Source organism: Babylonia areolata, chromosome 15, assembly GCF_041734735.1.
Source record: "Babylonia areolata isolate BAREFJ2019XMU chromosome 15, ASM4173473v1, whole genome shotgun sequence".
Lineage (NCBI taxonomy): Eukaryota > Metazoa > Mollusca > Gastropoda > Neogastropoda > Buccinidae > Babylonia > Babylonia areolata.
The window spans coordinates 12,272,806-12,287,659 of record NC_134890.1 but is presented as its reverse complement, the minus strand read 5'-3'; the positions used below and the strand labels follow the sequence as shown (position 1 = coordinate 12,287,659).

General features: G+C 40.0%; 1 protein-coding gene across 3 annotated transcripts in view; it reads right to left on the bottom strand.

Annotated features, from left to right (window-relative positions):
* Positions 1-549: 549 nt before the first annotated feature.
* The window catches only part of LOC143290436 (electrogenic aspartate/glutamate antiporter SLC25A13, mitochondrial-like), a 39,343-nt gene continuing 25,038 nt past the window's right edge, over positions 550-14,854 (bottom strand). For all 3 annotated transcript variants that reach the window (XM_076599866.1, XM_076599867.1, XM_076599868.1), the window contains 6 exons: positions 13,860-13,940; positions 12,583-12,723; positions 10,876-11,014; positions 9,923-10,081; positions 8,397-8,487; positions 550-3,786 (listed from right to left, as the gene is read on the bottom strand). In XM_076599866.1, the coding sequence (XP_076455981.1) occupies positions 3,627-3,786; positions 8,397-8,487; positions 9,923-10,081; positions 10,876-11,014; positions 12,583-12,723; positions 13,860-13,940 (771 nt within the window). In that variant the 3' untranslated portion in view covers positions 550-3,626. The remainder of the gene's footprint in view (positions 3,787-8,396; positions 8,488-9,922; positions 10,082-10,875; positions 11,015-12,582; positions 12,724-13,859; positions 13,941-14,854) is intronic.

Below are 14,854 nucleotides of genomic sequence, written 5' to 3'. Positions count from 1 at the left end.
TTTCCATTATCACAAGGAATGGTAGGAGTGGGTGGAAGGAAACATACAAGGAAACAATGGTGAAGGGGGATCAATTATGCCTACAATATCACCTCAACTTTCATCTCCACATCACACCTAGTATCAATGGTGACTGGGCGAGAAAGGGACAATAAAATATATAAAAAAGAGAGAGAAAAAAAGGACAGGCCATCATTTGAATACATGCATCACACAAACCAAAATCTACTCCATCTGACACAAAATAACAAATAGAAATAAGTACCAAGGAGTACAGAAGACATGCACTGCTGGCAGGCATTACCCAACATCAATGTCTGTAAGTTACATTCAACCAGGAAAACAACAACAAAAAATTAACAGAGTTTACTACAGTCACATGGGATATGGAGGAAGAAACAGCAACACTCACCATTGTCTCTTCTCTCAACAACTTGATATTGATAAAATAAAAAAATTAATAAAATTAAAAAAAATTAAAAAAAAAAAAAAAAATTAAAAAAAAAAAATAAAAAAAAAAAAAAAAATTAAAAAAAAAAAAAAATATATATATATATATATATATAAAGCACGTGATACCACCAGAAATTAATTACCACCTTGATTGCTGCAGTTTTTCAATGCCCAACACACCACAGCCGTTATCCTTTCTAAACAGTCGCACTGTACTAGTTCTTGTCAGTTGGCCAAGACAATGCTCATACTTTTTTCTTTTTTTTTTTTTCTTTTTTTTAAAGGTTAAAGGTCCCATAGCCTTTTACGACCATCAGGGCAGTGAATTCATATCCACTGTGTCTAGAGCTCAGCTTAGGAAGGCAGAGCCCAATCCTCTTCTTTCCGCCATTTCAACCTTCCCTGACCGAAGTCAGGTAGCCATTCACACCTGAGTGGAGTGAAGAAAATCAGGTAAAATGACTTTAAGGACATAACACCAGGTCAAAATGGGGGATTGAACCCTGACCACTGGATCACTGCTCCTTAACCGACCGAAGTCAGGTGGCCATTCACACCTGAGAGGAGTGAGGAAAATCAGGTAAAATGACTTTAAGGACATAACACCAGGTCAAAATGGGGGATCGAACCCTGACCACTGGATCAGATGTATAGCTCCTTAACCGACCGAAGTCAGGTAGCCATTCACACCTGAGAGGAGTGAGGAAAATCAGGTAAAATGACTTTCCCCAAGGACGTAACACCAGGTCAAAATGGGGGATCGAACCCTGACCACTGGATCAGATGTATAGCTCCTTAACCGACCGAAGTCAGGTAGCCATTCACACCTGAGTGGAGTGAGGAAAATCAGGTAAAATGACTTTAAGGACATAACACCAGGTCAAAATGGGGGATCAAACCCTGACCACTGGATCAGATGTATAGCTCCTTAACCGACCGAAGTCAGGTAGCCATTCACACCTGAGTGGAGTGAGGAAAATCAGGTAAAATGACTTTCCCCAAGGACGTAACACCAGGTCAAAATGGGGGATTGAACCCTGACCACTGGATCAGATGCAAAACTCCTTAACCGGTTCTAGCACGGCGCCTCCATGGCTAATAGTAATACACACCACGAGGATAAAACAACACAGGCTGGGAGCAGTCACGAACTCAACTGAATTCAAGGCCCAAATTCAGCATTTTTTAACTTAAAAAAATTTTTTTTTTAGCCGATTTCTACAGGATGAAATACAGAAAAGGAAAGATGACAGCTACAGGCAAGTTAATGCAACAATGCTGCTCTAGATCAGATCAATGGATGAGAGAGTGAGTGTGTGTGAGTGAGAGAAAGAGAGACTGAGGGGGAAAAATGACAACATAAAAAAACAACCACCAAAAACAACCCACAGAAAAAGACAGGCAGAGACAGGAATGCGGGACACCCAAACCACTCCACACACTTCTAAGGACCAGAGACAGTTTCATTTTCACAAATGAGATGGTTTCATTTTCACAATGATCAATGCCCAACCCTCTTTGATTACTAAGATAACCCCAACACCAGCTCTGAATGTACACACACTGTCTCAACAGCACTTACATTTTGCTCAACCCTCATACCATCAGCAGTGTACAATACACCATCTATACTTCTGTACACAACATTTTTTCTATGTGCTGTTGTTTTTTTTCCTCTTTTTTATTTACATACACACATCTTTATATATAAAACCCTTGTTCTTGATATTTCCCAGGGTTGCACAGCTTCCAAAGAAATTCTGTACAAGCCCCCCCCCCCACCCCTCCCCCCTTCCCTTATCAAAGCAACTTTACTTTCAAAGCATGTAGCCCACCTTTGTACATGATAAAATGCTCTCTGCAGACACACACTCACTCAGGTACAATGACAGCTAATATACAGTAATAATCCTGTGACCCTTGTTATCTTTGCAAGCACCAACCATCCTATTCAGTGACTTCATTTCTGCCGCAGAAACGTCAACCCAATGATCTCAAATAATGTGACGGACAATCCGTCAAAGAGGTCTTTAAGCAATGTGCAAAAAAAATTCTTCACTTGATGGAGACCATATCTAATACACCCCCAAAAACATAGTGTCAACACTAAATCAGCAATAAAGTCTCACCCTTCAACTCATTTACAAACCAATCTTACCTTACACATTATTTATAGGTATATATATATGTTAATCAGATGTCACCAATAAAATTCTTAATGCTTCGCCAGATGTTATGATCCACTCATGAAACAGGAAGGAAAAACCCAAACAAAAAAACAAACATACAAAAATTTGCTAAAAGTGCTCAAGCTTCAATGTGAAGCGAGGAACAGCAAAGTGTCTGAACACTACTGAAAAATGCTATCCCAGTGTGCACCATGAAAACCAAAACTGTATAAAAGTTCAGCGGCACTCTAACTTCTTGGCTGTGGTTGAGAAAATCGGTGAAGGCACAAAAGCCAAAAAGTTATGGAGACAAAAAAGAAAAAAAACACGTTTAAAGACCTTTCTCTGACAGATTTCTTAAGTGAAGCAAATAGATGACACACGACACAACTGCAAGCAAACTGGAGAGTAAGTGAGATAGAGATACACAGAGAGAGAGGGAAGGAAGAAGAAAAAAAAACAAAAAAACAAATGATAAAAGAAAGAGAATATGTGATTTCTCTTCCTACCCATGTCATTCAAATTGCCACATGGAAAAAAACAGAAGAAATTGCCACACGTAAAAAAGAAGAAGAAAAAAACGGCTATTCATATGTAGAAAGATCAGCAGTCAACCAGAAGAGAGAGAGAGAAGAGTGCACTCATTTCTATGCAACAGGAGAAACGAGAATTCTCCTACATCTAAACCAAACAACAGTGGGACTAAAAACAAAGAATAATAATAAGAAGAAGAAAGAAACCCATCTTCCTCACATGTTGATGTACTTATTTCATCGCCGACGTGCAGACAGACTGTGGCTAAGTCAGTCCCGCTATCCGCATACAGCAGCCCCCACCCTCCCCTCCCCTAAGTTTTACTTACCGACTTCACAGCACAGCACAGCACTGCATTCTACCTTTTGGGGAAAAAAAAAAAAAAGAAGAAAAAAAATCCTAGTCCAGAGTAACGAGTATCACAGAGAGGGGCTTTAACAGGTACTGTCAGCTACACACTGGCTCTCGCCGTTATTGGGCAGAAGGCTTGAACTTGGGCAGCATGAGGCCAAACTTGGTTTCGATGCCGTCGAAGGTGGCCATGGCCATGCGGTAGCCTCCGATGTGGTCAGGGTTCTTGGACAGGATCTCTTCCATGTGAACTGACTTGGCCTCTGACCCTTCAGGTCGACTGGAAAAAAAGAAGAAAACGTTTTGTATTATACTCCTTTTTTTTCTGGGTTTTTTTGTTGTTGTTGTTGTTATCAAAATAGATTTCTCTGTGTGAAATTTCAGCTGCTCTCCCAAAGGTGCACTGTATAAAACCATCACACACACAAAATCATTATCACCATTGTTGCCTATGACCCAGCCAGCCACACTGATCAGGGCCAACACAAAATTTTCACAACATATCATGCGGCACCTAACCAACTCACCTTTTCCACACAATTCATCCAGCATATGTTGGTTTCGGGTGACAAAAGTGCAATACTTTACTCACCCTTGCTTTGTCCCAAGCTGTTGTATGAGGGTGACTTTAACATCCACAAGGGGTGGGAGAACGGCAGGACAGAAAGGGGAAGGAGGAGGAATTTACACCCAGCTTTTGTATCAGTACTTTGGAAAACTTTCCAGTTTATTCCTCCTGTGGCCTGACATTACTGAGTATGATGCTGGAACTAGTAAAGGCAGAGTATGATATTGGAACTAGTAAAGGCAGAGTGAGTCGTGGACATGGAATGTTTGGGTAAGATACAGACTTATCAAAATAAATCAGTTTACACAATTCAGTCCACCACTGACTGAAGTTACAAATACACAAAACAAGACACTTCAATGAGTGCACAAATATTTGACATACAAAATCCCATATATACAAATGTACTCCAGTCTCAGACACACAGAAAGTGCAAGTGCCCACACACACGCTCATCAGGCATGCAACAGAATTTATCAAATGGATTCTAAACCATTTTTCTGTTAGTGAAGTTTACAATAATCAGCGTCATTTCAATTTTCAACTAGCAGTGATATGCAGATTGTAGAATGCAGCTGCAAAATCCTGACATACCAAAAACAAAGCAAAAAGAGTCACAAATATTAGGCTGATATGCATTTGTGTTCTTCCATGACAGTAACATGATAATGACAAGATAATCTGGTTGGGAAATCACTGTAATTACAGCATACAGAGAAAGGTATCCTGAATGCATCAAGAAACAAATGACCTTCCCTCAAAAAAAAAAAACCACCTCAGCTACTTGTTTTGAGGCAAAATGATATATTCCGACCAAACCACAAGACAACAGGCATGGATCTGACTCAGTACACAAAGAAAAATAAGACAAACAACAAAAGAAAACAAAGGGGAAATGACCAACTGCATCAAAATAAACCACAGACAGGACTGTTGAGGAATAAGAGGGATGGAGAGAGCCACAAAATAAAAGACAAAGAGCTAAACAGCTTCAGGCCAACAGGTGACACGGAGCAAACATCTGTGAGCTGTCTGGAGTAACAGCCTGGCCACATAACAAGGTGATGCATAAAACGTGAAGGGCTATCACCCAAGACAGACTGAGAGCCTACGCTCAGTTACAGGTCAGGATGTCATCGACCACCATTCTTCATTTGGACTTCTTCCTCTGGGAACTGCGTTTCTTTTGTTAAGCGAAAACAATGACACATTCACACTAAGCCCAACCATTTGCTGACAGCCAGATGCTCTCAGCCAGACACAGCACCATCAGGCACAGCCAGCTGCTGTCAGTTAGAAACAATACGGTGCTCCCCAGACAAAAGAAACAAATTATAATTGGGATTCACGCTACTAATACCATTGAAGAGTACAGTTCCTTGCACCAGCCATCCATCTCATTTGTCAACGTGAGACAAATATAAAAAAGCTGGCTGGAGACGGCTAGAAATGGCTGGTCACCAGTGTGAACACTTACTACCAGCATGCATGGCAGGAATGAACAATTCTCGGCCAGTAGCTGTCAGCTGCTGGCAGCAACTGGCTGGGGTTAGTGTGAACATCGCCTTAAGAATACACAAAAGGTAGAAACTGCACATAAAATTCATGCCAAGCTGATCTCTTTTCTCCAAGGTTCAGCAGATGGCTAAAGGTTAAAGGGGTCAAAAGTAGGATGGCTGCTGAATGGCTGTAGTAGTGACTTTGTCCTGCAAAAAATGACCAGGCATTGCCGACTAACCGGCTGCAGCTTGCTATCATTTTAAATGGTGCTGAAAACACCACACAAATTTTTTTTTAAAAAGAAGAGAAACAGAGAAGTATGAAATCATAGGCAAATCCTCCTATTAAACACCAATTCAGCAATTACAGGACAAAAAGAAGGAACCACAGAGATGAGATTGTGATATTGCAGCACAATTTCCTTCAAAATTATGTTTTGACCTTCATGAAATAGATTTACTTTCTTTTTTTCCTCTCCCCACATGTAAACCAATTCACTTCTGGCAAACGTGAAAAAATCTGCTGAAAAGAAGAAAAGTTGAATAGTGATAACTAAACCTAAAGCAAGAAAATCTTGAACGTGACCAAAGCATACTTGTCTCAGCACAAAATGACTTGGGAAAACCAATGCGTTATCTAAACAAAACGGAAACAAACTTAATCTCAATCCAAGTATACAAAACATATATACAGCACAGGTGATATTTTCTTACTACTCATTAAAAAAAAATAGATTAAAAAAAAAAAGTAACATGAGTTTCTTGAATTATTCACTTTAAATTTGGGAGGAGTTCAAGCCTTCATGAATGTTTTTTGATCACAACAACGGAATGTTCCCAAACTGAATTTTTGCAAACTACAGGGCAATAGTGACAAAACCAAACATGCAAGGCATATCCTTATTTTCTCTCTCACTGACCTTGAAGAGGCCAGGAAGTTGCAAGTCTTGCCTAGTTTCTTCCTTTCCTGATGGCATGTTAACAAAAGGAGAAAGGGAAAAAAAATGGGGGGGAGTTGGGGGAAGAGAGAAGAAAAAAAAAAAAGGGGGGGATAATTTTGATGAAAAACCCAGAAAGTGTGATGATGACAAAAAATGTGTCCGCAGAACAAGATTGCAATGAATCTAATGCTGACTTATCCCGCCCCCCCAAAAAAATATAACAAGGTTTCATCATCACTCTGCAAACAAATGAGAAAGCGAAGAAATAACAAAAAAAGAAAAAGAGACAAACTGTTGCTAAGAAAAGACAAACGTTCCTCAATGTAGGAAACAAGCTCAGGAGATATAACTGTCATTGTCCTTAGAAAAAGACAAAAGCTCCTTAACCCCTAGGCTGCCTGCATGACGAGATAACTCGTCATGGCAAGCATGTATGCTTCGCTGCCTGCATGACGAGATAACTCGTCATCGAAATATTCTGACTTTTCCCTGGTTTGCATTCACTTCCTTGGCAAAAATAGTGGTAGCTTTAGCCTGGGGAATCTCTCTAGATTCTATTCATAGCTAGAAACCCCATCTACGTCATGAAGCAGTCCTTTATTTGAACGTTTTGGTTGGGTCACTGTCCAAGTGTTTGCCTGACTTCTCTCCTCGCTCGCTCAACAAAATGTCGGACTGACGCCGTGCTCAAGACATGCGATCGTGACGAACTAAATCAAAAATGATTTCTTTCTTTAGCTGATGCTCAGAAAGAACTGAAGCGTAAATCCGAAGGAGAAGATAGAGACGAACATTTATAGGACGATCTGATAGAAAATAAAGGGAGCAATCAAGAGAGTGGCCAAGATGCAACTGTCAGTGAGTGATGTCAGCTGTACAGCTGTTAGCAGACGACAGATGACCGAATTAGCAGCAGAGCGATATTCTTGGCACGCAGCCAACGCGGTCTGATGAGAACTTTATCAAGTGACCGTGTGAGAGGGGTGAGGAGGAGGGGGGTGGAGACTGAGGGGGCGTGGCCTCACATCCATCTTATCACTTGGAGAAGTCACAATGTATTGTGTATCTATCTCTTAAAAAAAAAATATATATATATATATTGTGGTTGTTCTAGTATGATTTTGTGTTTGCAGATATCCATTTGTCCAGAAAATATGATGTTTTTGTGCAAATTACCTGACTAATGTTTGTAATGAACAAGTTGAAAATGTGACAAAAAACAAAATACTGATTTCAAAACAACAATATGTCACTAAAAATATATAAAATGGGAAAATAGCATGTGTTTTGTATTCTTTATTCATTTACCTTTCAGAAAATATATACTTTTATGGGTCTTTCTCCAATAACAAAGAGCACAGAATTTTGGGGAAATTTATACCCGTTTTTTGTGAAAAAACCCTGGCAAATAGATTTCACTTAAATCTTATTCTCCTGGCAGCGAAAGGGTTAAGATAGGCAACAAGTTTAGGAGTTATAACTGTCATTGTCGCTAGAAAAACACAAATGCTCCTCATGACAGACAACAAGTTCAGGAGTTTTAACTGTCAGTCGCTAGAAAAAGACAAACGCTCCTCAAGATACACCAGTTTAGGAATTATAACTGTCATTGTTGCTAGAAAAAGACAAGCATTCCTCTAGACATATAGAATATACAAAACACACCACATTACACACTGTACAACACACACACACACACACAACATCACATCACACACAGTACAACAAACACAAACACACGATACACAAAACACACCGCACACACATACAACAACCACACCACCACCGCACCCACAACACATGACACACTCTACAACACACACAGAACACATGCATAGACAGTACACACCACACACACACAACACAACACACTGATCCTGACCTGCCACCAAAGTCCACATAGAAGAGTCGCTGCAACAGCTCGTACGTGAGCAGCGTCACACCAAACTGGGGCGAGGACCGGAACACACGGGCTGCAAACCACAGGTCACACTACGCTGTAGTCTACTGCCTCGCTCACCATCACAGCACAGTCTTCTTGTCCTCATCCTTTACCCAAAACTATCCATGGTGCTTAAACCAGCATGCCACAGGCTTGTTTCTGATGAACAACGACTGGGGGTGGGGTGGGTGGGGACAACAAACCAACAAACAAAACAAAACAAAATACAAAACAAAACAAAAAAAAAATCCCTAACGGCATCAACCAACAAAAAACCTTGAACCGTTCTGAAAATTTGTACACACAGCAACAATTACATTGTGAAAAAAACTGGTCAGCATTTTGGGTAAATCTCTCTTTATATACTAGTATATATATATCTGTCTGTATCTTTCCCTACATCTGTGGACATAGGAGAGTGAGACTGACAGACAGACAGACAGAGAAAATGAAATAGCAAATGTCTGGTTAACCGTTTAAGCACACAGAATAATGCCAAAAAGAAAACTTTGTCTACAGAACACACAAACACACACACACACACACACACACACAAACGAAACAAAAAACACACTACTCTTGAACAGACACTTTCTTCTTTCTTTTTGACTTGGTGCTGTTTAGAAAGTCCTTAATCACTTCCAGAAGACAAATATTAACCTAAAAACGTGCACACACTCGCCCAACTATCCAGATCCTTTCATGCTGACCATTTCAAGTGCTGTAACAGTACTCGTGACTAAACCACAACCCCTGAACCAAACACCACTAAAATACATTTTTATTAATCTGATTGGAATTACATGTGTATTCAAAGGCTCGTAACTCACACAAATCAGTATCTCAGCCTGATCAAGTCTAACATAATAAATATGAACATAGCAAAATTTCAACTTAAAAGTGATAGGATTGAATTAAAATATGAAAGTGGTAAAAACTTAATAGCTTGCATTATGACACAGTAAGAGAAACTATAACATGTATCTTGAAGAAAACTAAGAAGCACTATTTCCAGCAAAAGAAACTATAACATGTATTTTAAAGAAAACCTAAGACGCGCAATTTCCGAATAAGAGACACAATGATAAAATTATCATTTTGTTATCATAAATTCTTCAATGCCATTTTCTGTAACAAAAATATCACATTCTTGGATGCCATGAAAGAGGTATGTTTTAACTTTATCACATACATGAAGAAACACTGATTTTCAGAATAAGAAACTCTATTCCAAGCCATCAGAATTCCCTATAAAATGCAGGCACTGAAGGTATGCACCAAAGGACATTCTAACATAATCATGAACAAACACTTTTATAAACTCTAGAGACAACCACCTGCAAATACATTTAAAAACGACCACTGTTAACATCCAAACACACGTTCCACTCATAAAAAAAAAAGAAAGGAAAAAAAAGAAGTGATAACACACATAACCGAACTCCCGACTCCATGACCAAACATACCCATGCTTCCTTTCCAGAATGCGGCCATCCCCTCTTCCCTGGAGATTTTGCCGATGCAGTCCATGATGCCCTTGTAGGTTGTCTGCCCAGCTCGTTCTGCTACCTGCAGACGTGTCTTGATGACGTCAGCAGGCGTAGGTAAGAACGCAGCGGGCATACCTGGCGAACAGATGACATGTTCTTGCAAGCCAACACAGTGTTGAGGTTGTTAGACATGCCTGGTACCTAAATTCTGTTCAATTGTTTGCATCAGAGCTGTCAAAGGTACGCTTACAGCTTAAATTCTGATCGGTCAAACACTACCATGTGTGTAAAAACCATGCATAATGCCTAAACCATGATAGATTTAACATCCATGGTTGTTTTCTTTCTTTTCTTTCAGTCTAAGGACATGCTATTCATGAGTAAGCTTCAATGCTTTAAGTATTATTTTCATAAGAAAATAACTACAGTTTATCCATGACTATGTCACAGGTTGTGGATGTTCATAAAAATGCAGAAGATACAACTGTAAAAAACAACAACACACATATACAACTGTAAAAAAAACGACACAAAAAACAAGGCAAAGACACAAACAAGGGTGAGTGTAAAATACAAGAGAAAGAGTCACAAATATTTTGTGTCATGAGGATCTATATCCATCACAACTTTTTATTTATTCTTTTGTTTTCATACAATTTGTCAGTACACAATCTAAGAGAGGAAACTGTCACCCGCCCTATATAAATTAAGTTCCTTCGTTCATATTATAAGGAAAGATTTCCTTTCCTACCCTTCACTTTTCCCTTTGAAGAGATTCTTTCTGTTAAAGTTGAAATCAATATAATGACCCAAAAAAATACTAGTGAAAAAAACAAAACAAACACACCCATACACCTGTGTATGGCCAGAGGGAGAGAGAGAGAGAGAGAGAGGTCAGGGTGAGACAATACGAATGAACGACACTTCACCTGCAATGGTGGCCGACAGCAGCAGGGTGCCAGGAGAGTTGTAGCCATTCTCATCGGCGAAAAACTTCTTGACGTGAGCGTAGGCAGGGAAGTAGATAGCGGAGAAGGGAACATCTCGCAACAAGCAGGCTCTGGCCCCCTGCCAACAACAACAACAACAATGTACGGCAGCCTAATGGCTAGACGTCTTATCACTGAGTTGCTGCGAAAATGTTTGGCCACGAAAAGCAAACAGATTGGCCTTGTTTGCATCAGTTTGACATGGTATAGTATATGACACCAAACAATGTATTTGTATTTGTATTTCTTTTTATCACAACAGATTTCTCTGTGTGAAATTCGGGCTGCTCTCCCCAGGGAGAGCGCGTCACTATACTACAGCGCCACCCATTTTTTTTGTTTTTTTTCCTGCGTGCAGTTTTATTTGTTTTTCCTATCGAAGTGGATTTTTCTACAGAATTTTGCCAGGAACAACCTTTTTGTTGCCGTGGGTTCTTTTACGTGCGCTAAGTGCATGCTGCACACGGGACCTCGGTTTATCGTCTCATCCGAATGACTATCGTCCAGACCACCACTCAAGGTCTAGTGGAGGGGGAGAAAATATCGGCGGCTGAGCCGTGATTCGAACCAGCGCACTCAGATTCTCTCTCGCTTCCTAGGCGGACGCGTTACCTCTAGGCCATCACTCCACAGCTCCTGGTCTTGTGTGGAGACCAATCAAAGTGCTTTCATTCACGACTTTCACACATGAAATACACCACTCCACAGATATCATACCTCCATGTGCCTGACAGTCTGAAGTGGCTGTGTATGTATGTGTGTGTGTGTGTGTGTGTGTGTGTGTGTGAGTGTGTGCAAGCACATATGTGTGCACTTGTATGCATGCATGTCTGCAGACATGTATGCATAAGCCAGAAACTTTCTTGCAATCTATTGCCTGGTGTGCAGAGAAGAAAGTCTACTGTCCACCAGAACTGATAAAGAAAAAAAGGAGAAGAACAGAAAAGAAATACGTAAAGGAAAATGTACAATGAAGGAAGACTAAACTACATTACAACACACATGAAATGTAAAGGAAAGAGAAAAAAATAAACAAAAAGTAAAAAGGTCATGAAGAAAGATCTAAATATGACATAATAAACAAAAGAAACAGAAGAACAAAAATAATGCAAGAAAAGAAATATTTCCATGTGAACAAATCAGACACAAACTATTACCTCATACACACCAAAGAAGCCCAGGCAAAGGAGACAAGAAGAAAGATTTATATGTGAAACACACACGCAACACAGGCACAAACTGTTCCCTTGTAAAGACCAAAGTCATGAAGACAACATCCACACAAGAAGCACACACAAAAACTGCTCCCTTGTAGAGACCAAAGAAGACATGAAGAAACATCTACACATGAAACATACACACAAACTGTTCCCTTGTAGAGACCAAAGAAGACATGAAGAAAGATATACATGTGAAACACACACACAACACACACAAACTGTTCCCTTGTAGAGACCAAAGTCATGAAGAAACATCTACACATGAAACATACACACAAACTGTTCCCTTGTAGAGACCAAAGAAGACATGAAGAAAGATTTGCATGTGAAACACACACACAACACACACACAAACTGTTCCCTTGCAAAGCCCAAAGAAGACACAAAGAAACATCAACACATGAAACACACACAAACAAACTGATACCTTGTAGAGACCAAAGAAGCCAAGGTCCTTGACAACGCTTATAGCGCTGACACGTGACTTGCCCACGATCTCTCCGGCCACCTGCAGTCGGATCTTGACAATCTCCAGAGGGTTGGTGAACATCACCTGAGAAGCTCCGGCCTACAAACAGAAAAAACAAAAAAAAAAAAAAAAAAAACAAAGTTAAATGTACCACAGCCTTTTATGGATGTTAGGAGCAATGAATTCATAAGAACCCAATGTGTCTAGGGCTCGACATAGAAAGGCAAGGCCAAATCCTGTTCTTTCTGAGCTTTTAATCGTCCAGAACAGAAGGTACCTATTCACACCTGAGTGGAGTGAGCAAAATCAGAGTAAAGTGCCTTTCCCAAAGGTAAAACACCATGCTTACACAGGACCTCAACCCCCCCAACCAATTCTGTCCACAGCTGCCCTAAAAGAAATACGGAGACGCAGAGAAACAAGCATAATTTTTTTTTAAAATCATCCTGATTAAAAAATCTGTAAAAAAAAAATATCTGTTGGTTGCATGGACCAGCATTAAATGAAAATGAAAGGAGACATTAAACCCAAACTCCATCTTTCTGAGGACAATAAGCCAAAACTCCATTTTTAGGGGACAGTGTTAAGCAGCAAACTACATCACCTGCGTGTGTGTGTGTGCATGCATGCGTGCATGTAGGAAGAGTTTGTGGAATATACACAAGCAAAATATATACAAAATAGTGATGCAACACAAATTTTATACTTATCACTGTTTGAAATATGTGCCTGCTGACAACAGTACAAATAAAGTACACCGCATGGAGTGGTGGCCCAGTGGTAATGCGTCTGACTAGGAAGAGAAAATATCTGACTGCAATGGATCGAATCCCTCACTTGCCTGTATTTTCTCCCCATACACTAAACCTTGAGTGATGGTCTGGACGCTAGTCATTCAGATGAGATGGTAAACCAAGGTCCTGTGTGCAGCATGCACTTAGCACATGTTTAATAATCCATGGCAACAAAAGCGCCGACCTAGCAAAACTCTGACAAAAAATATACTCTAACATACATATGTAAGTATTCACATGATTAGAAGTCTGACTGAATGACAAAGGAAATGAAAGAAAAGCACCTAAAAGCAGCTGTCAGTTGGCTCTAACCAGGTAAGCAGCCTGATGAGCTAATGACCGTGAAGTGCTTAGAGTCTGGTCTCTGATGGTGGGATAGGCGCTATGAAAGTGTAAACAATAAAAAAAAAATAATAATATATCTGCACTACCACAACTTACCATGCCTCCAGATACACATTCTGCCCACAGCGGCAACGTTCCATCTTTCCTCAACAGCCTGTCTCGCATGAAGTCATTGACCTGGAACATAACACAGACATACTCTGTTTAACACTCTATCAGTGCAGATGCACTGCAATTTTTGTGGACCAGCAAGCACTATGACAGCTGAGTAAACTGCTGAAGCCATAGTTCAAATACAAAACATCAACATCATAAAAAAAAAAAACACGCTAAATCCCCTTGAAAACACTGGCAAACAATGTACAGGCTAAAATCAACAAGCTAAAAGCACCAAGTGATAATTCAACTGATCAATTAAGCAGTACTGATTATGCACACTGCAGTAAATAACAGAAATGTCCAAACTCGGTCCAAGGGAAGCAAACAGATGTTACAGATAAATCAGTACTCTGGGTACAAAGTGTAAAGTACTTCTGGTATCAAACAGTGCCAGATGCAAATCTTGCATTCACACTTTAACAAAAACAACAAACAACTCCTTGCTCTGAATACTGCAAACAAGGGCAGTACAATTTTCATTGATGACAATTCAAATGTAGTTACATACAGCAGACTTTAATACCATTGCCTTCAATTAAATACCAGCACAGGCAAATATTATTTCCTTCAAGCAAAAGTTAAGCCTATATTTCTGGTCACATTACACTATCAAACACAGTTAAGATTGAAATATCTAAAAGATGACATTACCAACGTGTCAATCTGGTATCTATTTTTATCATCAAACGATCATTGTTGAAAGGTTAAAGCTCCCACAGTCTTTCACAGCAGTGAATTCACAGCCAATGAGTCTCGTGCTCAGCTCAGCACAGCAAGGCAGGGCTCAATCCTCTCCTTTAAACCTTCCCCAACTTAGTCAGGTACCCATTCACATCATGGTGGTGTGAGGAAAAACTAGAGTACAGTGCCTTTCCCACGGACACAACACCATGCCGGAAACAGGGCCTCCAACCCTATCACTGGTGAACACC